The 26,016-nt window shown below is 38.3% G+C and overlaps 1 protein-coding gene across 1 annotated transcript; it reads left to right on the top strand.

Annotated features, from left to right (window-relative positions):
• The first annotated feature begins 3 nt into the window (after window positions 1-3).
• Window positions 4-25,247, top strand: LOC130170843 (complement factor H-like). The gene is made up of 26 exons (XM_056378510.1): window positions 4-160; window positions 242-424; window positions 718-820; window positions 997-1,073; window positions 1,202-1,384; window positions 1,837-2,019; window positions 2,149-2,343; window positions 2,484-2,660; window positions 3,319-3,483; window positions 6,693-6,860; window positions 8,197-8,364; window positions 9,166-9,333; window positions 10,416-10,577; window positions 11,578-11,766; window positions 11,860-12,045; window positions 12,477-12,668; window positions 15,483-15,674; window positions 16,109-16,300; window positions 16,735-16,926; window positions 20,004-20,112; window positions 20,260-20,336; window positions 21,381-21,572; window positions 21,760-21,939; window positions 23,088-23,273; window positions 23,956-24,135; window positions 24,916-25,247. Exons 1-26 carry the CDS (start codon window positions 94-96, stop codon window positions 25,104-25,106), a joined length of 4,257 nt encoding a protein of 1,418 aa, XP_056234485.1. The 5' UTR covers window positions 4-93; the 3' UTR covers window positions 25,107-25,247.
• Window positions 25,248-26,016: the final 769 nt, after the last annotated feature.

The raw sequence follows: 26,016 nt of genomic DNA, 5'->3' as shown, positions 1-26,016 counted from the left end.
TTGCCTGTGAAATCCACAGCTCCTTCTGTGTATAATAGTGTTTCAGACTCCAGTTTCTACTTCTGTTTGGCAGTTCAGGGTAATGAAGCTACAATGGACATAACCCAAAGCTGTGTCCTATTTTTGTGGCTGCATACACTCACCTCTGTGAGCAGTGAAGGTAAGACCAAGTGTTTCATGTAATATGTATTATTCAATTCATTCTCTGACAGCAAATTTATATCTATTTTTGTTTACACAGATTGTACACTTCAGGACTTTGTAAATGGGGAGCTGTATGACAGAAATTTTAACACAGTTGGTCTGCAGTCCAGCTACCCTCCTGGAGAGGAAGTAAGAGTGGGCTGCGTTGTTGGTTACACTGGCTTTTTCAAACTGCAATGTATGCGGGGTCGATGGCAGTCCATAGGCAAAATATGTCAACGTAAGTTATCAATTGTACTGTTTGGAAATAAATATTTATTCTGCCATTATGGGTGGTAAAATACTTATATTTACACAGTGTTGTTTTTTGAATATGTGCACATTACCGAAGCAGGCCAGATTTTATTGTATTATCATTGTTGAACTTATAAGATACAATATCCAACAAAATACAGTGTATTATTATTAGTGGAAGAACCATTTGTGCCATCACTGCAGTTTGGGCCAATGTACGTCACTGTAATATATATACACAATATATTTACTAATGTTCTCTCATTAATATGTCTTAAGGGAAATCATGTGGTCATCCTGGCGATGCGCAGTTTGCAGATTTTATTCTGGAAGGCGAAGATTTTGTCTTTGGGTCACAAGTTGTATACACCTGTCACAAAGGGTATGGAAATATTTATAATCATAAACCAATACTGTTTCTTCTTATATATTTCTGTGCTTTTTAGTATTATACTGTATCCCTGTAGTTTGCCCTGCATAACAAGGTGTGCAGTTTCAATTTGGCTTCTCTTCATAAGACATTTCCATTATTAATTTTCTACATTGCACTCGATTCAGTTATCAAATGGTCAGTCGCAGAAACACCCGTCGTTGCATGGAGAAAGGCTGGGACGGTACCATTCCTGTCTGTGAAGGTACGAGCTGAAATAAAGGATCTTGATCACACACAGAGGGAACTGTCTGTGTGTATTTCTTAAGGTCGATTAATTAAAAAAAAAATTTGCCCATCCAATTAATTTTTCTATCTTGCTTTTCCTTCCAGCCTTGCAATGCCCAGCGATATCAGCAGACAATAATGTTCAGATGATTGGTGACGCAGATGAGGCAAACTATGGCAACGTGCTTCGATTTACCTGCAGATCCAGCAATGAAATCCTGTATGGGTCACAGCAGATCTATTGTAATGAGCATGGACAATGGAGTGATGAAGCTCCAAAATGCAGAGGTACAACAGGCTGAAACGAAGAAAAGGGAGGGAAAGGGGAAGACAGAAACACACATAAAAAACCATTAGCCACTATTAATCAACCACTAACTACCTACTGACCACTTTTTTTTTATCACCATAACAACCAATCAGTTAGAGATGACCTATTTAGAGACTGCACAGTTGTTGAACTTGGACCCAAAGCAGACAATCAGGGATTATGTGAAATGCTTCCTTTCTAAAGGTACTGACCCGAAACCCAAAATATCCAGTGTGCCCCAGATATTTTTACCTAACCTACCCTCATGAAACCCCAACCAGATTTTAACATCACGTTAAAATATTTCTAGTAGTACCTTTATTCAGGGATTTTTATTTTATCACCAGCTGCTCTCAAACCAGGGACCTTTCAAACTGAGTGGTTACTGTTACTGTTACAAATGTTTTGGTTGTGTGTTTTTCTTGGACAGAGGTAACATGTCCGGTACCAGTGATTGAAAATGGATATGTGCTTGGAAATATCCAAGAGTACAAACAACATGAATACTTGGAATTTGAGTGCAATCCGACATATAAGCGCTCTGAGGCCAGAGATCCAACATGCACAAGAACAGGTCCAAGAGCAGAGTGGAGCCCCACACCTGTGTGTGAACGTAAGTGTAAACTCAGTAATCCAAATTTGTTAGTTACATCACCTTTACAAAATGTTGCTGTATGAATTGAGGTTGTGGTTTACTTGCTGAAATAATCAAAAAATATGTTTTATTTCACAACAAATGCAGCAATAACATGTAGACTGCCACAGTTTCCAACCGGAGGAGCCAGTTATGACCCTCCTTACAGAAATGTGTTTCCACCTGGTGAAAGAGTAAAAATAACATGTGGAGACAGGTACTACATTTCCCGCCCTCAAGACATCTCAGCAGTTGCTACATGCAAAGATGATGGAGAGTGGAGTTTCCAACTAACATGCAGAGGTACAAAACTCTGTGGGCTTCAAACAGACTGTCTCCAGAGACACATTATGAGATTGTTTTTGGTGGTTCGTCAACACTTGATGGTGATTTCCAGTCATATCTCTATTAATTGAGATTAACAAGTCTCTCTCTTATTCTAGAGGTCACATGCAACCGTCCACGAGACCCAACTTTGTATGACTGGAGGAATTGGGAACCACGATTAAAGTTGCTGGATACTGTACGTTATTCATGTAGGGGAGGCTATAAGAGAACAGATGGTGCCACTGAGGCCACATGCACCAGAGATGGGTGGAGCCCAAATCCACTCTGTCAAGGTATTGTGAAGTTGACCTTGTGTTATTGTCATTAATGTGAATTTTCTATTCATATATATCAAATGAGGAAGGAGCTTTTGGTCCAGACAGGATCAATGTTTTTACTCTAAAGCTTATTTTCCACCAAAAAAAATAAAATCCCAGAAACAAAGATTATATTTTCAATCTGTCCTGGTCCCAGTCTATGGCGTTCATTGCAACAGTGGTTTTTTGCCTTTACATGAAATACAAGTAATGCTGCCCTGTAGACAGTGGAGACCAAAAGTAAATCTGCAACTTATGTGTCATGTTGCCTGTTACTCCATAAATCTGAACTACAAAGCAATGTCCCATTCACTCCCATACACACTCCTCCCTCAGAAATACAGAAACAACTGTTGCTAATCACATTCAGAAAGTAGCAATGTATTTAATAAAGCTTCAAATAACCATTTTTTCACTTCATTCACACAATTTCTAATGAAAACTGCAGACATTTAGATGTTGTGTTCTGTGGATGTAGATTGTCCAGAATAACAATGGCTTTGTTTCTGTCAGGAGATGTTGCTGGTAAATTTTCTAAATGAGTTTTTTTTAATGCTGCACCACAAACTAAAATCCACTGACCTCTACTGCAATAGTGACATACTGAATCTAACTGTCTAAATAACTTTTTCAGAAATTACTTGCAACAGACGTGATTTCCACAATGCAGATGTTGAAGACCCTAAGCAGACATACAGGGACGGTGAACACGCCAGTTATGTCTGCAAGGAGGGTTATAGAGGAAGTTTTTATCTAACCTGTGGAAAAAATGGTTGGAGTGGACAACAACAATGTAAACGTAAGGAAATGCAAAACAATACATTCACACTATTTTTTTCTTTTTGCTTAGTTTTGTTCTGTTTAGTTTTTTTCTGTTTGTACTGCATTTTCATGTGTCATTGACAGCTGATTTTATATATGAAAGCCCTCCATCTGGGCTGATGAAATCCCTGCAGAGGTCTGAAGACATCAGAACAGATACATGTTCAATCTTTAATGTGAAAAACATGCTTCACCACAACTTAAAGTACGGTGGCCCTGAGAGCTCAACACACTACAACTTAATCAAACACACGCAAAAAGACAAAACACCAACAACATGAATTTGACAACACATGTGCTGCAAATACTCACAACACAACAGAGGTGTTTCCAGGAGACACTAAAAAGTGATGAACCTGTCGGGGTCTTGTTGTTCAATGACCAGTTGTGTGTTTAGAAGTTAAACGCATTGAACAACAAGGTTCATCACTATCTACTTTTTGCTTAGTAACTTATTTTTTGCGTTAATTCCAATAGTGAGAGAGAGATTTTTATTTTTTTTACAAAAACACTTTATTTGAAATGAATTGAATGTTTGAGATGACAAATATGTGAATAAAGTGGTAATGTAAATCACATTTTAAAAATAAATTATTAAGTAAAACATTGTGCAGATGATGTTTAAGTAGCACCAACATGTTTTGAAACCCTCAAGTTGTTTATAAAATCTAAACTGTAACCAGAGTCTGGCCCGAGGTTGACCTGCCACACTGTCTTGGCCTCCTGCCCCTCACTGTTTTCTATTCTCTTTTTCCTGCTAACATAAATCGCCATCTTTGCTTCTCCTGAGAGGAAGTTCAGGAGCTGCCACTTGTTTTGTTGCTTTTGTTGTAGCCAGCTCCCATGATAAAAACCCTCTCAGTAAAAACAACGATAAAGAGACTAAAAAGCAAAGTTAAAAGAGAGAAGAGCTCAGTGAGTCTCTTACACTCAGAAAAAACATGAAAAACTGTCTCACATTGATCACAAAAAAGGAAACTTGTTTTAAAGCAGTGGGATTAAGAACAGAAATAAAAGCATTGGAGGCAACAGCACCGTGTAAAGTTCTCCACTGGAAGTCACCAGTCTGTTTCTTCAGGGGGTGCTTGTATAAAATCCTCCACTGTGGGCCCGGTCCATTCTGTTCAAGTGTCTGTGACCACACAGTGGCTGGTCTGTTGTTCAGTCCGACCTTGTGGATACTCGTCACACAATTTTCATATAGTGGCTTTTTGTCAGCTATGTGTAGAGTCAGTTTTTGTGTGTTTGGGATTTTTAGTAGGGGGCCGGTCAGTTCTCCCAACCCTGGGCTCAGGAATATTTCCGGGAAGGGGTCTGCAGGATCAGGTTTAGTCTTTTTTTTTTGGTAACAGTCCATGAGGAGGCTCCTCTCTTTCCCAGGGAGCCTCCAGGTCCAGAGCTCCAGGATTCTCTGGGCCACCCGGACAAGCTGTTATCAGTGGTTCTCTCAACAACCAGTGCAGAGAGTCGGCTTTGGGACACCTTTTACGGTAAAAATGGGCCCATGATTTAAAAACACCTTGATAAAATGGAGGTAACCCAGTTAAATTTAGAAATTTAGAATCAGTTAAAAACAGAGCATGATCCAACCCCAGCTTATTGGCACGCCTAAGGATGCAGCTGGCCACATCTCTTCACATCAGATCTGCTGGGCCTGTCAGATACTTCTGTAAGAACTGGAGTCTAAAAGTGGCAGTCTGGCTGGCCAGGTGGAAGAGGCCCTGTCCCCCCTCCTCTCTGGCTAAAAACAGCACCCCCAGTGGCACCCAGTGTAGTCCCAAAAGAAATGTATTATCACTGTATTTTCACTGTATATTTGTTAACAGCCCTGGGGTGGGGGGGTCTACACAGGTTAAGCGGTACCACAGCTGGGATGCTACCAAGTTATTTAAAACCAGCCACTCTCCTGTTTTCTTTACCTCTCAACTTTCCTTTTCTCTAACTGCCTGCATTTCCTCCTCACCTGTCTTCTCTTCCACCTGTTCACTGATCCCATCTTTGTAATTCATTTGTTCACACACAACCTTTCATTCCTTTCTTTGTCCCTTTCCCTTCCCACCTCCGCAACCGAATTACCGAAACACTTCATCATATATATCGTGGCGAAAGTCACATAGTCATAATCATCCACTTTAACCAGGAAGCGAAGGTTGAGCTCCTCATCCTGGTTGTCCAGTATCATATACAGCAGTCTGCGGTGGGACACTAGGTGTTTCAGTAAGGGAGACTAAATCCAGACAGGATCTTTCTGATCGGGGACACCACCTTCCCGTGTCTGGAAAGCTCTCTACTGAGAAACTCATCGGTTATGAAAGGGGGACATTGGACAGGACCACCTTGGTGGCTGGTTGTGACAGCTGTAGCACATGTAGGCTACTAAACTTTCATTCACGGTGAGTCCTGTCTCGATGACCCGGTTCACCTTCTCCACCTGGTCCAGAAAAATGACCAGGGCGCTGTTCATTCGGGCAGCCGATTTAACACAGCTGTGCCCAATCTTTTCCCCCACAGCCAGGATGATGTCCTCAAGGCTGCAGGGGAATGCGGCAGTGACCTTTACTCTGTGTTTGCGGGTTTTCCTTACGCCAGTAAGGGGAAAAATCAAAGAATAACCTACCAGAAAAAGACAAAAAGCACCAAATCCAAACCAATGCGAACTGTCATTAATGAGTTAAATTAAAGCCCATTTGCAGATAAAGAATCAATAAGGTGACCAAAACATCAATCATACTCCCAGCATGCACTCCGAGAGAGAGAGAGAGAGAGAGAGAGAGAGAGAGAGAGAGAGAGAGAGAGAAGAGAGAGGATGATGTGGAGCAAAGGGCAAGAGGTTGGAGTCGAGCCCAGTTGGCTTTTTGTGGCTACAGTGCTTTCTCAGTGTCCATCGGACAGAAGGTTTTTGTATAATCTCCAGACTAATGTACATATAATCAATATGCAATGGAATTTAGAATCACAATCAGTGGCAGAGGAATTATTTAAAATGTATGGCCTGAGAGCTTTGAATTACATTACATGCAATTACATGTGTTATATCCTGTGTAACTGTTGTACCTGTTTTATCTACTTTATTATCTGAATATTTTGTATAACTAAACTATCTGAATCTGATTTGCCAACTCTTATGTGAAAACAAAATGCAGCTTCCACTTGTCAGTAACCGTCTCTACATTTCTTTTTTTCCAGCGGTAACATGCAAAGTAAAACATTTCCAGAACGCAGACATTGATGGAAGAGTTCAGTCAGTATACAATTACAATGACCAGGTTGAGTATGACTGCAAGGACGGCTTTAAGGGACGTTTTTCTATAACCTGTAGACCAAACGGTTGGGTCGGGTCTCCTGGTTGTACAAGTAAGAAATTACAATGCATAATACAGTTAATAGGACAAACACTGTTTTTTTTTCCCTTTGTAAATTATTATCGTTCATGCTTATCCCACAATTACGTATTTTTTTAACTTCCAAACATTGTATAAAGAAAAAAAAAGGGTTTCTGTTATTTCAGATTATTAGGAAATGAATCACTACAAGTAAAAACCACAAATAATCTGTTCTATTGGAGCAAAAAGTGGTTTTCAAAGATAGCAATGACAAAGTAAAATGTGTGCAGTGCCTAAGGTTTGCAAGCGTTTTTCACTTGTTGCTGCAGTCACAGATTAGAGAAAGCTCCGGTTAGCGAGCTGAGCCGTGTGTCGAAGGTAAGGCAGCAAAAACATTGAAGATGTAATAAATATCACAATCCTCTACATTAAAGTTACAACAACACCACACTCTGATGAACAAGTTCATCTGCTGGATCAAGACAAACCAGGCGAGAGAGAGAGAGAGAGAGAGAAGCTAGCGCAAACAGCTAAGCTAAAGTAACTAGCATCTGAGTAGCATAACAACTGCTGAATTAATGTGCTAAAAGGAGCAGAGAGCTCTGAGTGCTGGAGCAGAACTAGTGTAAGTTTAAATGTACAGCAGGTGGTTAGACACTGTGATGAAGAAAACAGCAATGTTAACCGTGCTCAGACAATAAACTGCCAGTAGCAGAAACTCCAGAGACTGGAGATGAGACACTATCCTGACATCAGCATGTGAGCACGTGAACAGCCACTAACTACTGTTACTGAAGAGACATTTTACTACAGTAGAAGTAAAATCACTGTGTAAAAATGTTCTCAGATAAAAGTACAAAGTAAGTCAGTTAAAATGTCTCTGAGTAAATGTGTTACATTTTTAAAATGCTGAGGGGAGGGGAAAAACATGTTATGGTGATAATGATAACATATGATAAAACTACTAAAAATAAATAGCATCTTTAGGCTGCCAGGTGTATCAGTTTCCAAATGAGGACAGCACTCAAATCAGCCAATTAATTCCAAATTAAATACATTATGGGCTTATGTATTATTAGAGCCTATGACTTTAATTTCAGGTAACATAAAACAGTGCATGTTATAGCTTACAGTCCCCCCCCCCCCCCCCCCCCCCCCCCAATCAACACAGTCTATAGAGCCATGTCTGGGCAGAGGATTGAGAGTTGATTTGCAATACATACAAATAAAATTATTAAAAGTAATCATTGTAACTGTATTTTCCTGTTTGTACTGAGGTGGAAAATGCAAGAACAAGTTCTTCTTATGTGAAAACCAAATGCAGCTTCCACTTGCCAGTAACCAGTCTCTACATTTATTTTGTCCAGAGGTAACATGCAGAAGAAAAGATATCCCATATGCAGACATTGAGGGAAGACCTCGGCAGGTATACACGTACGGTGATCGGGTTCATTATAATTGCAAGGATGGTCGTGAGGGAAGTTTTTCTCTAACCTGTGGACAAAATGGTTGGGGAGGGTCTGAAGATTGTAGAGGTAAGAAACTACAATAATACAAGGACAAACACAGTTTTTTCTCCTATTGTTGTTTATGGTTATGCACAATGACAGATGTTTAACTTTGGCTTGCCCAAACCTGTGAGGCTTAATGACTTCCAGTCAATTCCAAACATTGTAAAACAGTTTCACTTACTTCAGACACAGTTAAAGGACAAACACCATTTTGTTAAAACGTGTTGAAATCGTTTATTAAAGAAATAGTCAAAACTGTTGGTTAAATGTTGAAGTTAACGCTTACGAAGAAAAATGGTAAGTAAAGCTACACCAACGTTCATGTTTGAAGAAATTTTGTCTAAGAGGACCTTGTTGAATCATAATTGATCATACTCCTGGTTCAGAGGGTTGACAGAGTGAGTATACATATATGTATGTACATATACTGTTTACATATATATATTTAAATATATACTGAATCGAGTTCTCTGCCTACGTGTCTTTCGGGTTGATGTAAAATAAAGGTAATCATTTCCTAGATATCTTTAGAAGAGAAATCTTCAAAATAAAACTGTGATAATAATGATTAAAAAGTTGTACAAAATATTGTGTGTGTGTGTGTGTGTGTGTGTGTGTGTGTGTGTGTGTGTGTGTGTGTAGGAAGAGTGAGAAGGGTGACATTTTTGGGGCCATAACTCTACATGTCTTTAGTATGAACTTGGCTGATGCCGGGCCAGGGATGTCGGCAGCATAAACTATCTGAATCTGATTTATCAACTCTTATGTGAAAACCAAATGCAGCGTCCACTTGCCAGTAACCGTCTCTACATTTCTCTTTTGCAGAGATAACATGCTATAGGAAATATTTCCAGAACGCAGACATTGAAGGAACAGCTAAGTCAGTGTACAAGTACAATGAGCGGGTTCAGTATGTCTGCAAGAATCATCATGATGGACGTTTTTCTCTAACCTGTGGACAAAATGGTTGGGAAGGGTCTGAAGATTGTAGAGGTAAGAAACTACAATAATACAAGTGTTGTTGTTCATGCTTACCCCACAATGACAGATGTTTAACTTTGGCTTGCCCAAACCTGTGAGGCTTAATGACTTCCAAAACAGTTTCACTTACTTCAGATTATTGAGAAATAAATCACTACGAGTAAAAACACAAATAAACTGGGATGTTGGAGGAAAAAGTGTTTTTCTAAAGAACAGCAATGATACAGTGAAATGTGTGAGGTTCGCAAGCATCTGTTACCTGTTGCTGCATGCATCTTATTATTTTATTATTCTTCTCTTGCATCATTTCAAACTGATTCATTAATAAGTGACACTGGGGGACAACAGATCAATGCCTCATTTCCATCTTTACAATTAGTCTGGAAAAAAGGTGCCTTGCATTTTACATTTCTACAGGTTGTACAGGTTTATATTCTTAAAGGATTGGTACATGTTCTGTATTCATGTGCTCATTCTGGAGGACTGCAGGATATAAGATCAGACAAGGAGTAGTACCATGAATTAGTTTCAAAATATGTGCGATCTTACACACCTGAAAGGAAACTCCAGTCCTGAAATACAGTAGATAAAGAACTAGTCAGGGGATGCAGGAAATCAGAAATCAATTGTAAAACTGTGTCAAACTACTTTTCACAGTATGGAATGTAGGTGTGCGTCTGTTTTACAAAACTTAACAACAACAATGCATTACCAGCAATGAGAACAAAAGTTACAGCCACAGTGTACTAAGATTAAATGTTACGGGTTCAACAAACTGATTACAAATCATCCTTTGGGAGGACATGAATGTGTGGATCAACTTTCATACTAATCCATCCAATAGCTCCGGATACAAGTCACTAAAAACCACTTATGTCAATTGTAAATGTCTGTGGAAAATATAATGTGAATCATAAAAGTGGATGCAAACTTTGACCCGCTAAAGAAAAATCAAGGATTCAACAAAGTCATTATGATTTCTCTCCTGAGCATCACAAATGTGAAATATTTGCTTTACCACTTGCATGGCTAAGAATATGTTGTTCCATCTTTTAATTGATGCTCTCTGGATGTAACTTTTTTTCTGTTTTTAGTTCATACAGAATGTCAAAAACCTGACGTTCAACATGGATTTATAGTTGGCCCATACAATGAGACACTGTACTACACCTGTGAGGAAGGTTATAAGCTTGTGACTAAACCCTGGTGGGGTGAAGCCAAATGTGGCAGCACGGAGGCTCTTGCACAGTGTATCGGTAATGAATATTTAATTCCTTACAGGTCCAGTTATAACCAGCATAAAGCAAATTGACCACTGTGGCTTGTTAATGTAGAATATTAACTTTTTTATTTAGAAGATGAAATGATGTTTTGGAATCAGTGAAGAGTTTCAGGTATTAGAGTGACTATACAAACACCTGAAAGACAAGAAAAAATGAGTAAAAATGTGTTTCATTGCATCCACTGCAATCAGTGTCCCTCTTTCTCTGTAAGTTGTAATATATTGGCCCACCCCACCCCCATGGCTTCAATCACGACTCATCGCTCTCTCTCCTGTCAGGCTCTTGGACGCAGTCAAAGTGATTCAGCTGTCTTTTAGGACTCATAATCTGTAACAGCTGTAAATTTTGGCTGTTTGACAGATTTTCTCCCTGGTTCATTTCTGCAGTAAAGTTGTCAGGAGACGCTCGTCATGAATTTATTTCCTCCATGGCAGCAAAACATGTTACATTAAGGCTACAAAACAACCCATAATCCAACAGTCTCTGTAGAAGACCGTGCTACACGAGTACTCTCTCCACTCAACAAGAATATCTTATATTATGAACATATTGTCTAGTCCTCAAACGCAAGATGACCCTCACTTTTTCAAACCTGATTTCCAGTATAAAAACATTGTCTTATATTCGGGCCAGTTTAGTGTTTTGCCTTTTTAAATACAAGGATATTAACAATCAGTATTTCTTAAAGGAGAGATCAATCCCACACACTATCACAAACTGGCTGTACATTGGCAGCCGATTCATCTTGCCCCATTCCTGATACAAAGCAAAATCTGATATGACCCCTGCCACAGCACATTTTGGACCAGGCTACATGGATGAATTATATGTTAGATCAATTTTATTCACACTTGATTTTTGAAAGAGTGGCAGCCCTGACAAAGGATCATTTTGAATGAAGAGATTTTGTTTATGTTGCTAATATTATTTAGTAATATTCCAGCCTAATTGTTTGTTACTATATCAATTCTAGAGAAAAGCGCATGTGGAGAACTTCCTGTGATTCCTCATATGGAAGTGGAATCTCAACGTAATAATTATACGCACGGTGAAAGTGTCACAATTAATTGTAAGGAAGGATACGTCGCTCAGTTTGTTCGCTTAACGTGTCATCAGGGAAAATGGAATGACAGTGAAACATCACTCGAAAAAATCTGTCAACGTGAGTCATCCTCATTCTTATTTTATCAGATGTAGGCATTTATAAAGGTTATGAGGTATAACCTAGTACTGAATATGTTTTCATCTCTTCCAGCTATTCTCAGTCACTGTGTTCCCCCGCCTAAAGTCACTAATGCTGTTGTTGTGACTTCGCGTCAGAAGGAATACACGTCTGGCTCTGAAGCAACTTATCAATGCCGTGATCAATATACAATCAAGGGAGTCGCCACAGTTACATGCATCAATGGGACATGGGAGGAGAGGAACTTTACGTGCACACGTACGTACATCCAAAAGCATTTGAAATTGCTTCAGATGTTATATGAGAGAGTTCAATTAGTTCAATTTCATTCAAACTTGATTTTTTTTTTTTAAAATTGGCAGCCATGATGCAGGATAACTTTGAATGGAGAATGTTTGTGTATGTATTGCTAATATTATGTGTTAACACAATATACACAAATTGTTATTGTATCAGCTCCGGAAAAAGGCAAGTGTGGAAAGCTTCCTGTAATTCCTAATAGGGAAGTGACATCTCAGCGTAACAAATATAGGCTCAGTGAAAGCCTCCAGATTATTTGTAAGGAAGGATACACCGCTCAGATAATCGCTTTACGCATGTCAGGGGAAAATGGTGTAGGTGTAGATGTAGGCATTGATAGAGACATTATGAGGTATAACCTAATACTCAAGTGTTTTTATCTCTTTCAGCTAATGGCGGTCCCTGCCGTAACCCACCTGAAGTTGCACATGCTGTTGCTGACACTTCAGATCAGACGGAATACACGTCTGGCTCTAAAGTAACTTATCAATGCCGTGATCATTATACAATGGAGGGAGTCGGCAGAATTACTTGCATCAATGGGCAATGGGAGGAGGAGAAGTTTACATGTAGTCCTACAGGTACTTACATCCAAAAGCATTTGAAATTGCTTCAGATGTTATATGTGTAGCGTTAAGCCATATTTAAGGATTTACTCTTGTTGAAATGGGGCACCAGTCCTCTAGGAGGACAACAATGAATTACTTCATTGCCAAATTTATCAATCTCATATCGGAAGCCATGACTTCTCGATTCAATGGATCTCCAGTCTCTACGTCAAAAGAATACAACTGGACAACAACTGGGTGTAAATAAAGGAAAGTTTATTAACTAAACTACTATCTACAGAGTAAATGCAAGGTGTAATAATCATAAAGATGAAAATAATATAATGAATGAGCAGTGTGATGAGTTGGCAATGGTGGGAGAGAATATGTTATGGCTATACACTATGGCTATACAGCTAATGACACTACATTTACGAATTAGGTTTGATGATTAAATATTGCTATCTTTCGACATCAACCCAGTCATGAGCAGAGTGTTAAGATCGGCCTACTGTGAGTTGCGCTGTAGCTGGAGACCCTCGGCTGGAACCCAGGTGTGGTTGCTGTGGTAACCCCGGAGACGCGGGGTCTAGGTGGATTCTCCTGAAGGCCGTGTCCCGTTATAACGATGGCGGATTCTGCCGGTGTCTCAGCGGTTCAGCTCTGGTGGAGTTTGCCAGGAGACTTTCTGTCTCGGGCTCTCCTGATTTCTGCTCGGCTTCTCTGCAGGCGGTCGTGCAGATTTTATCTGCTGGTGTCTCTTGCGGGTTGATGCGAAATAAACTCTTATGCTTTTCACTTTGGTTGGGTAATTTTAGAGGAGGTTGGCGTTGACCAGATGACTCTAAAGTTGTCAAAATCTTCAAAAAGGAAAACTTGATGATGATTAAAAGTTACAAAATTACTCTGAGGCACTTCTGTTGCTTTGGTTCAGTTGGTCTTGACTTGGCTTATAAAAATAAAAGATTGCGCATGTAGACAAAAATCATGTTACTTGTAGCTTGTGGCAAAGAAAAATAAAAGACGCGAAAAGTGCAAAAATGACTAAGAGCCATGAGTTTGTGGCTAGCAGCTTAGAGCTAAGAGTTTCCATGGCTACAGAGCCGGGCTTTTAGCCGGGACTCTGAGCTTTGAGCAAAGATCTCAGCTTCTAGTTTCTGCATCGTTTCTCACTTCGCGCATCTTCTTGTCCTCTGGTTTGTCTTCTGGTTTCTGGATTCTGAACAGATTTTCGGGGCTTCTGACCTGATTTAGGCTTAGGCCTGGAATTGGCTTAGGCTTTTGGCTTAGAATAGGCTTAGAGTGGGCTATGTGTGAATTGTTCACGACTGTTTTATCCCCTGGGGGCTGGCGCATGTTTCAGGGGCGTCACCCGTCTTCCCCTGTGCTTCCACTTGGAGAAGAGAGTAATTTTCCACTGAACTTTTAGAATAATTTAAATCTAGAGTTTACTTATAAACTCACACATCCGTCTTCCACCATGACCACAAAACATTAAATGAAACAACATAAAACTACTTGCACTAATAATAGCAGAGAGGAGTAATAGGAGTGTTGATTTCATATTACATCCTTCAAACCTGGAATTAATTATGATACAAGTGGTTAATTGATCAAACAACAATATAAACATTTCCCAAAGCTAATACTTTATAAATTTGGATTACACAGCAGTTCTTCAACTGTAATAATAATAATATGCACATTCTGGATGTCATGTAGTGTGTGTTACCTTGTGTGAAGGATGCTGACAGTACGGTCACATGAAGGACATCGTCTTAAAATCTACATGTTACATTTCAAACATTCTATGGGACAGAAGTTTGGGGTTAAACTATTGCATAGGAAAATCTCATGAGTTATAGAACAGCTAGATATTTAATTTTACATTCATCCTTAGATCTGCGTCTGTGAAGAGTGTTCTGCTGGTCACTACCCAGGATTGGAAAGTGGGTTGTAGTTTATGACTCTTATCTAGAGAGGGGCAAAGGAAGAGAGGTTGGTGTGTGTGTGTGTGTTTGTGTGTGTGTGTGTGTGTGTGTGTGTGTGTGTGTGTTCAAGCATGGCACAGACAGGCCAGGATTCACACCTTAGTGTTAATCAGTCCTTTTGTTGTTACTTGTCCTATACAAGAAACAATCAAATATCTTTAGACAAAGTCTTATTGTTACAAACTGGAGATTTTGCCTATATTCTCCAGTTGTCTGGTGTCCATTGGTTGATCCTCTGGAGCTGACCCTTTGACCTTTGGTCTGGTTCTGTGTTGTTCGGCCATGCTAACAGCATGGTCTGTTTGTGGAAGAGGGGTCCTTTGTCTCTGTTTCTTATCAATCTGATAGTTTGATGGTGGAAAGAGTCGCAAAGTGTCAATTGTGGGTCCGTAACTCTGCATGTCCTTATAATGAACTTCCTTAATGGCTTGTGACTGATGCCAGGCCACGTATGTACGCTACATATGAGAGAGTTCAATTAGTTCAATTTCATTCAAACTTGATTTTTTTTTTTTTTTTTAATTGGCAGCCATGATGCAGGATAACTTTGAATGGAGAATGTTTGTGTATGTATTGCTAATATTATGTGTTAACACGATATACACAAATTGTTATTGTTTCAACTCTAGAAAAAGGCAAGTGTGGAAAACTTCCTGTAATTCCTAATAGGGAAGTGACATCTCAGCGTAACAAATATAGGCTCAGTGAAAGCCTCCAGGTTATTTGTAAGGAAGGATACACCGCTCAGATAATCACTTTACGCATGTCAGGGGAAAATGGTGTAGGTGTAGATGTAGGCATTGATAGAGAGATTACAAGGTATAACCTAATACTCAAGTGTTTTTATCTCTTTCAGCTAATGGCGGTCCCTGCCGTAACCCACCTGAAGTTGCACATGCTGTTGCTGAAACTTCAGATCAGACGGAATACACGTCTGGCTCTAAAGTAACTTATCAATGCCGTGATCATTATATAATGGAGGGAGTCGGCAGAATTACTTGCATCAATGGGCAATGGGAGGAGGAGAAGTTTACATGTAGTCCTACAGGTACTTACATCCAAAAGCATTTGAAATTGCTTCAGATGTTATATGAGCGAGTTCAATTAGTTCAATTTCATTCAAATTTGATTTTTTTTTTTTTTAAAAAGTGGCAGCTATGATGCAGGATAACTTTGAATGGAGAATGTTTGCGTATGTATTGATAATATTATGTGTTAACACGATATACACAAATTGTTATTGTATCAACTCTAGAAAAGGGCAAGTGTGGAAAACTTCCTGTAATTCCAAATAGGAAAGTGACATCTCAGCGTAACAAATATAGGCTCAGTGAAAGCCTCCAGGTTATTTGTAAGGAAGGATACACCGCTCAGATAATCGCTTTACGCATGTCAGGGGAAAATGGTGTAGGTGTAGATGTAGGCATTGATAGAGAGATTACAAGGTATAACCTAATACTCAAGTGTTTTTATCTCTTTCAGCTAATGGCGGTCCCTGCCGTAACCCACCTGAAGTTGCACATGCTGTTGCTGACATTTCAGATCAGACGGAATACACGTCTGGCTCTAAAGTAACTTATCAATGCCGTGATCATTATACAATGGAGGGAGTCGGCAGAATTACTTGCGTCAATGGGCAATGGGAGGAGAAGAAGTTTATATGTAATCCTACACGTACGTACATCCAAAAGCATTTGAAATTGCTTCAGATGTTATATGAGCGAGTTCAATTAGTTCAATTTCATTCAAATTTGATTTTTTTTTTTTTTAAAAAGTGGCAGCTATGATGCAGGATAACTTTGAATGGAGAATGTTTGCGTATGTATTGATAATATTATGTGTTAACACGATATACACAAATTGTTATTGTATCAACTCTAGAAAAGGGCAAGTGTGGAAAACTTCCTGTAATTCCAAATAGGAAAGTGACATCTCAGCGTAACAAATATAGGCTCAGTGAAAGCCTCCAGGTTATTTGTAAGGAAGGATACACCGCTCAGATAATCGCTTTACGCATGTCAGGGGAAAATGGTGTAGGTGTAGATGTAGGCATTGATAGAGAGATTACAAGGTATAACCTAATACTCAAGTGTTTTTATCTCTTTCAGCTAATGGCGGTCCCTGCCGTAACCCACCTGAAGTTGCACATGCTGTTGCTGACATTTCAGATCAGACGGAATACACGTCTGGCTCTAAAGTAACTTATCAATGCCGTGATCATTATACAATGGAGGGAGTCGGCAGAATTACTTGCGTCAATGGGCAATGGGAGGAGAAGAAGTTTATATGTAATCCTACACGTACGTACATCCAAAAGCATTTTACAAAGTAACTCGCAGAAAGCTTTAAGAGGACAATAAGAGTGTTCAGTGAAATAATGCCTTAAGGATTTTTAAAACTCTGTAATCCAATGTGTTATTATTATTATTATTATTATTTTAATTTTTTTTTTTTTATTTATAGGCTACTTTGAAACACATGAATAATTGGCAAAATACGTATTTGATTTTAGCGTCTAGATTACAGATTAAGAGTCAGAAAAAAGATGTACTGAAAATGAATAGATTGAGACACTACACTGCTAATTAGGATCGCTTCGAGTCTATCCTAATACCATAAACACAAACAATTTGGCGCTTGACAGAGTTACTGGTCCCTGTAATTATTGTCCTCACCATACTGGCCATAAAGAGATCCCTCTGTGGTGGGTAACTACACTGTAAAAAATAATAGGGAACAAAATCTGCATTTTCCACTGTGTAAAAATGCATTTTAAAAATGAGCCAAAAACAATTCAGCTTCAGCTTTGGGACATTTTCAAAACAGCTAGTACAAAGTTAAATCACCTCAAATATTATATGAGCCACAAGATTACATCGGCATATAATAAGAAATTGCTAATTAAAACTGCTACTATTCAGATGCACTGTGGGTAGGAAAGTGTGGATTGAATAACTGTAAAAGTTTCTAAACTGCATCAAAATTACCCAGGAAAAGGGAAATGATGGGCATTTTGTTTAATCAGAAATATCCTATGTAATAGTCCTATATAAAACATAATGTAATACTGTATATATATATATTGATATAAAACTTCAGATCAGAATGAAAGAGGAAATAGGACATTTTAGGTTAAGAAAACTAAATAAAAGTGCTTACCTCACTCTGACACTTGAAGTACAGCATATGGGTAAATATAACACCATGGGTAACAAAACTTGAAAAAAGAAAACATGTATCATACAAGACAAAGGCACATATCCTTTATATTTGCTATATATATTTGTTCAGTTTAATAAGAAAGTTACGTAGAACTGGATGTATGAATTACACCCATTATATGTGATACTGAAAACAGAAATCCTCTCCCACTGCTCCCACTCTGGAGCAGTGATGCAGATTTTCCTCAAGGTCAAAAGAAGTCTCAGTGGAAAAAAAAGAAAAAAAATTTCTATGGCCTTTTTGCTTTGGTTGTTTGGTCAGAACACAGAGAAAGAAAACTTAATTTGCCTCATGCATTATTCATACATATATGTTCTTGATATGTATAACTAGGTAACATTGAATGAGTTTAACAGTCATCTGTGTAAAAAGTGAACTAATATTATAAAGCTTTGGCATATTAAATAAAGAGGAGAACATTACAAAAGCTTTATTTGGTGGTTTTATTCAGTAATTTTATTCAGAACCTCAGACCTATTTATATGGGTTTTATAAGTTATTGAACTGTGTGTTGGCTTCAGCCTTTAAAACTATGTTTCATCTATCAAAATATTCTGTCAGTGGTCTCTCTCAGTAACATGGCCTGCAAAATCTCACAAATTTTAATAACCCAGCACTGTTTTACAGGGAAGGGAAAGTGCATTAACAGAAAAAAAAAGAAAATAGCCTTTGACATAAAAAGAAACCAAATTGCCAAACTGGAGCAACAAAACTTCAAGGTGAAAGCATTGAATTGTAAAAATTCCAGGGACATTTTGAGTGCCACGGGGGCTACTGTCGGGATAGGGTTAGGGTTAGGGTAAAAAATCTTCTCTGTGTCACTGTAGCGATGACATCACGCAGCCCTTGGCTGTCAGAGGTCAGGTCAGGAGCTGCCGTTGCCGTGGCAATGTGAAAATCTGCCCAGAATTTGGCTTCTACATGGCTTCAAACAATTGCAAATTATGAGAAAACCATTACTTCTTTTCAAAAACCGAAAACACCGTGACAGACACTGAAGCCAGAAGTTTCTTACAGTCTCTATTTTATTCAGATATTCCTTATAATGAGTGAGTAAGCTCAGTGCAAATACAGAGTGAGATTCTTTTGAAAAAAAAAGACGATTACATTAGGTGTCAATGAGAGTGAGACAGGTATTGCTGCCGGACTCGGCACCCCCGTTTAAATTTTGTGCAGACCCTGCCTGTCAAAGTTACATTTTATGAATCCCAACCACTATGTCTACATTTTCAGAAATAATTATTTGTCTCCATTTTACGGTTTGGCCCTGAGCTCGAGTTAAAAATAAAAATAGAGGTTATTTTTTACTGCTTCACGCACTCTAGCCAACTGACGCTGTCACTCTAACTTTGAAGAAAAAGTGATTTCCTCTCCTCCTTTGAGTGCTCACAGTTTCCTCCTCTACAGCTAGGATAGCTGAGAGGAGTGCCTCGGAGCTGAGCACCCGTGGCACTAATAATAATGATAATAATTTAAAAAATGAATCACTTCAATTCCTGCAGCAAATATTTAACAAACACTCAACAAAAATTCTATTACACAATATAAAAATTACTATACATGCATTTTTGTATTATACAGTATGCATGGTATGTGTAGGACTCAGATTTTCATCCGCCCTCTGTAAGTTGTCAGCTCCGTGACATTGCAGGGACTCTTACTTTACTGCAGTTTTTGGTTAAAAGTACAATTAAGCTTTAGGTTAGTGAGGCTACAGTTAGAATGGAGGTTGAGGATGAGTCCCAGGAAGTCCCAGAGTAGTTTGACAGAATATTGACACAATTGTAATTGTATACAATTAATTGTCCATTCTTAAGAGATGATAATTAAAGTGTGCATGCTAACGAAATATCTGAAATAATCACTTTCCCCAAATTAACTGCAAAAGTGACTGCGATTATTCAGATTATGTTACTTAGAGCTGGGGAAAAAAGCTGCATTATGTTGCTGACAACAAAGTCTAGTAACTAAACATAAAACTGCCTCTTCAGTGCCACCAACCAATAAAATGGATGCTGCACATAATAGTGTTATCATCAAATGAACAAAGAATGAACAAAGTCAAGTCACTTTCACTTGCTTTCAACAAAAACCTGATAAAAACCTTTTTTGGAAACTGTTTGGTTAATGAATAATCTTTTGTCTTGTTTTCCAGTACAACAATGTGAACGTCCTGATGAAATTCCCAATGGCTATTTTCAAATTGTCGGTGGTACACGTGATTTTCTTTTTGGAACAGTTATCAAATACTACTGTGATGAAGGGTATGTGGATCAAGACTTATTTATAAATTCATAGACAGTATGATTATTTTATAGTGGTGTGTGGGTGGGAATACAAAACAAAATATCAATTGACATGGCAGTTTTTTTTCCTGTTTGACAGTTTTGTAATCTGGCATTTCATTGCAGGTACAACATGATCAGTAAGGTTGACACCCGCAATTGTTTGCTTGGCTCATGGTCCCATGATGTGCCGATATGTGTTCGTAAGTCATAGTAACAGCAGAGCAACAATTTTGTTCAAAGGTCTGTCAATTACTGTCAACTTTAACCCTCCAATTGTCTTTGGAGTCAATTTGACCCCATTCAATGTTCAACATATCTAAATAAATTGTTGACATCATTTTTTTCTCCTAATTTAATGGGGACAGCTGGGTAAAGATAAAATTAACATGATAATATTTTTTCAATGTCCTGTACACGTTTCTACAGATCGGTGTTCTTTGGGGTCAATTTGACTCCAGACTGTTTCAGCTATATTACACATATAAGAAGTATCCATATTTTACACACACATCACTATAACATGCAATTTTATGATCTTCAAAAAACTTCCTTCTGCTTTAGGACCCATATCTACCTAACCATACCTGTAGTAGTACAAGAAAAAATAATACCCACGAGAACTTTGATATTTGGGGTACATGTGGGGGCAGGGAAATATAGTTCCTGCTCTTCAGCTCAGTTAATAAGAGTTGTGAAGTGGGAGGAGCTGTTTTAGGCACCCCTGGTTCCTGGAAGTAAAAGAAAATCTCCTGGTACAAAAGATTAACAACTGCTTTAAAAGAAAGAAAGTTACAAGTCTGTGAACATAATAACTTTGGGTTAAAAGTTAACTTCGACTCCTCAGGTGCATTTCTACAAGAAACCTCCAAATGTCATTTTGTGTGTTGCTAATGGCACGTGGAAGCTACAGATTACTGCGCTGAGAAATCCGATAATATAATCTGTATTTTAAATCAATTTGCTTTTACAATCTTTAATTTTGGATTAACTCAGCAACTTTGGTGCCATATTTTGTCCCCAACTCCAGCAGTTTGTAATTTGCCTCTCATGATTACCAATACACATGAAAACAGACTTGTGCAACAAGGGACCATTCCCGCTTTGCAACACTGTGGGGAGGTTGTTCTGTCTATTAAAACCCCACATCGGCATTTTGTCTGACAAAAGACCTTTATTCACACATCAAATTATTGCCTTGCTCAGCCTTTTCTCCCGCAGTGATCTGAGTGACTGTGTTTACTCAGCTTCGAGGTGTGACCCCCCACCCGCAGATGAAGATATTACAATGAACGTTTTACTAAAATACGAAGGGTCCATATATCCTAGCTACATCCTCACATTCAGCTGTGACCGCCCTGGGAAATATTTGAATGGCAGTCCAAAGCTGACATGTGGGATAGATGGACAGTGGGATAACCCATTCCCCTCTTGTGAAGGTAAACCCTTAAAGATAAAAAAAACAATGCTGTACACAATAATTATGTGATTTTTAAAAAATATTTGAGCATATTGTTATACTATATCATCTCTATCACACTATGTAATGACAGCATAAATCATAATGGTGACATAAACCCCTCACATAATGTTTTAATTTGATAATATCTGTTTTATTCTTTTCAGACATCACTTGTAAAGTTGGCAAAGTGCTCCCTCATGTCAGTGCAGCTGATTTACCAGAAACAGTGAAGCATGGACATACATTAAAATTTCACTGCGACAATGGGTACAAACTGGAAGGGTCTGAAGAAATTGTGTGTTTACAAAACGGGGAGTGGAATGCCCCCTTTCCAACTTGCGTTGGTAAGTTCACTTTCATTGGAGGGTAATACTATTTCCATTGATTTTACCCACGCTGGTATTTGCATATTTGTGTTTACTCAAATTTTTAGGAAAACAAATCAAAGCTGAAGTTGATTATTAAAGGCATTTTTAGCATATTGGCCCTTTCCCCTCAAGAATCTGTATATATACCAATAACTGAACCTTTTCTTATTAGCTGGGTTATTAGCTTTTTTTTTTCTTCTTTCCTTTAGAAAACACAATTGCGAATGGTCTGTGTTTCCACTGAGTGATGTTATGCAAATACAGGCGGGTTTTCTCCTCTTGCGTATCAACCCTTAGACATGATACAGCAGGCAGCACCAGTGTTTCCATTTAAATTTTGTGAAATATTTCTTTGTCAAAAAGTCTAAAAAACACCTCATGCAAAGGTATTAATTTTTTTGCAACATTAGAGTTTTTTCAAAATTCACATGCTTCCAAGTTTGCGACGCTAAATGCCACGTAAAGCAAGTTAATGGAAACGCACCTATTGACTGGCGGAAACATGCTGTTAAATCAACACTGACACTGTTTGCCATCTCTAAAATCGATGTAACAACCGTCTTACCAAAGAGTTGTACATTTACACACGCAGCAGATATGGAGCAACATTAGCAGTCATTTGTAGCTGCGTTTCTGGCCCTCTGGCAAATTAAACTCCAATACTCATTCTCTCTTAGCTCTACTTTTTGGTTTCCACCAACTCCTCAATGAAATAGGAGTATAACTGCTAAAGGCTTCACTGTGTTCTCCAGCTAGTCTCTAATTGTGTCCGTCTGCTGTTTGGTGCTGGGCAGGTGGGTTTTTATTGCTTTCTTGCTTGACACAGCTGCAGCCAAAACAACACCATGAGAAATGTGACACTGAACCAAAATAATTCTCTGTGGGTTTATCATCATGTACCTTTTCACATACACGCAGTCATGTGATCCATTGTTGATATCAAATATTGATAATAGCCTAATTAATGAAAAGAAAGTACCTCTGTATGCAAAAATATCTTCCATATCATCTTACAAAGATTTTGGACGTATATTTGATTTCATGAAACCCAAAAACTCAAGTCCAGCTTCCAAGTGTCTATACGATAAAGCTATTGTTAAAACAGATTCTCTTCTTCAAAACAGAAAGCTGTGAAGTCAAAGACTTACCACCCAACGTACGCCTCAGCATGCATGTAGTAGGTGATCAACTAACAAAAGGACAAAAGTTAAGCTTTTATTGCCCCCTGCGTGGTCAGACTCTTCAGGGGGAAACAGAAGTTGAATGTTTAGCAAATGGACAGTGGAGTCATCCTTTTCCAACATGTGGAGGTAAGTCAAATTTTTTGTGTCCTCTTGCTACTTATTTGCGGAAATGATGAGTAAGAGGCCGTGCTTTGCCATCTCAGAGGGTTTGATTGGCTGTTTACCCTGCATTCAACGGGTTCATGCTGTTTTACTGATTTTATTTGTGAGAAGATGCAAATTTGATGCATGTTATCTTTGTGCTTAGAGTTTTTTTCTATGTTATAATCTTTTATATGTGTGTTTGAGGTTTCATAAAAACAACTGTGACTTAGATCACATTTTCACCTGCCATTAACATACAACTTGTGTTTGCATATTTCATGCGGATAAGAATAAATGTATGACAATTCACGCAGATCACTGTGAAACTGGAATGTTGTCAGATCAACCAAACCACAGCTGGATATTGCAATACAATATCTGCTCTTTACAATTAAAGCACGAATAAACTTTATTGATATATGTTTAGGAAATGGCAGCATTAAGATGAACATGATCCAGGCAGTGATTATGTTTCTCGCAACAATATAAATAAATATATATATATAATAATAATATTTATATATATATATATATAAATTAGTACTGTATAGATTAATTTTTAGGGGATGGGGTCGAGCTCTGCTCCCCTTACTTTATTGATCCGATCGACAGCGACTGATAATGGATAAACTTGTACTCTCTGTCTATGCCCACATTCTTTCAGCTCATTTTGATTGTGGGAGACCACCACCTCTTGACAATGGAGACCTCAAGGAATCTCAACGGAACCAGTACAGAAACAATGATTGGGTTGAATACACCTGCCAGAATTACCACATTATGGATGGTTCCCCCTACCGAACATGCAACAATGGTGAATGGACTGGACAGATGAGATGCCTCAGTAAGTTTTAATCCACTTTGCATTCTGTGAGGGTTTTCCATAGATAACACTCATTTTGGATTCTGGTGTTTGCAAGATTAATGTTAACATGTTACTTACACAGTGCCATTACACATTGCAGTCACTAGACATTTCATCATAAAAGTAGAGAAACACTAAAGAATAAGAAAGAGGCAACATCTCTGCAAAGCCAAACGCATTAAATAAACTTCACTGACTTTTCAGCAGCTGTGTTACCTTACAAAAACAAGTCAGAGAAATGGATAATTTCCGTGAGACAACATGTAAAATCAACACAGAAAGACAGACAACTGGTCTATCAAGTGAAAAATAGCTGGGGAAATAGCCACGGCTAGCCTTAGCTAAGTATAAATCTACTTAGTGATTTTTCCCCATCTGCAATATTTAATTAAAAAATGTCAACTTTAATGAACCAATATCTCGCAGAGGCAGTGGCCAAATCCAGTCATGATGCAGAAAACAACAGGTAGCCTACACTGCTGCTTAAGGTAGTTTAAGGTCAAGCTCAGGGAAATAGAATAACAGTAAGCTGACCACTATCTCAGTGTTTGACCTAAGTAGAAGTGTACATGATTTGGTGTGAGTGACTATCTTTAAATCATGTTTAAGTTACATGTAAACTGTGCATTGACTTTTTTTTATTGATTTCATTATTAAATATATTGTTTTAAGCGGAGACTAGCAATAATTATATATGTAGTGTGCTGTGCAGTCATTCCTGACATCAAGGAAATGCTTTGTATCTGTTATCTTTTGCAGAACCCTGCACTGTGGATAGCGAAACCATGAACAACCGTAATATTAGATTCAGATATAGTTATGACAATAAGAAGTATTCAATCCATGGTGATGTAATGGAGTTCATGTGTGCCAGAGGAAGACCTGTCCGCACAGTGGCAATGCGTCAGTTGTGTCGTGATGGTGTGATTGACCTGCCATCTTGCCAGTAAAGCTTTTCAGTCAACTGGATGTGATAAACAAGAGCTGTTTGGCCAAACATGTTTATGATTAACCAGACTAGAGTCATGTGCTGATCCAATGTCTATGCTTTAGTGCTGTGTGTGGTCTATTCAATAAAACTATTATGTTCACTCACTGTTTTATGCTTTTATACTTGATATTGTTCTGTATGAAAACTAAGCCTAATGTTGAGTAAACAGCTTTCAGCTTGCTACCCTTTATAATTCATGTTCCTGGGTGGAAATCAGTTTAAGAAAGTAAAATTTGGTGGATTTACCTGCTTATGGATGCAGGCATCATTTATATTAAACCTATAAGTTTCTTAAATATGCAAATCATCTATTGTGATTGTCAGTGAGTCATCCTTGCTGTATTATAAACCTATAAGTGTGCCACTGGTTATTATGCTCAACTGCCAATGCAAAAATCTGCAAAATATTCAACATTTTTGTGTATTTGTTTTTAACATTTTAGTGGTTACGTTAAAGAAGCTCAAAGCACTTGGATATGATTAGGGAAATACTGTGGTCATGCTTGAAGCATAAGGCTGGTCAAAAATGTCAATCCATCTATCTGTAGTTTCTGAATTTCCTACCATGTTTCCTAATATGAACCCTGATAATAGTTTGAAATATGAAAGGTCTAGATATTTTGGGCCACTCCAAACTATTTTCCTGCCCTGAAATGCTCAACGATATTGCGTCTCTCTGTGTGTAATCATTGGTGGTGGCTGGCATTATTTAATTCTCTTCTTATTTCTAACTAACAACCAACAATTCATTAGTACATCCCTCAGTAGTGAATACTGAATATTGAGGACCCTGTCCTGTCTGTTGCTCTTTACCCCAAGCCCATTTGTTCCTACTGAAGACAATGTCAACTGTAGTTTTTAGCAAGCAT

The sequence above is a fragment of the Seriola aureovittata genome, chromosome 6 (genome assembly GCF_021018895.1).
Source record: "Seriola aureovittata isolate HTS-2021-v1 ecotype China chromosome 6, ASM2101889v1, whole genome shotgun sequence".
In the NCBI taxonomy this organism is placed as follows: domain Eukaryota; kingdom Metazoa; phylum Chordata; class Actinopteri; order Carangiformes; family Carangidae; genus Seriola; species Seriola aureovittata.
This window is presented reverse-complemented; position numbering and strand designations above follow the sequence as displayed.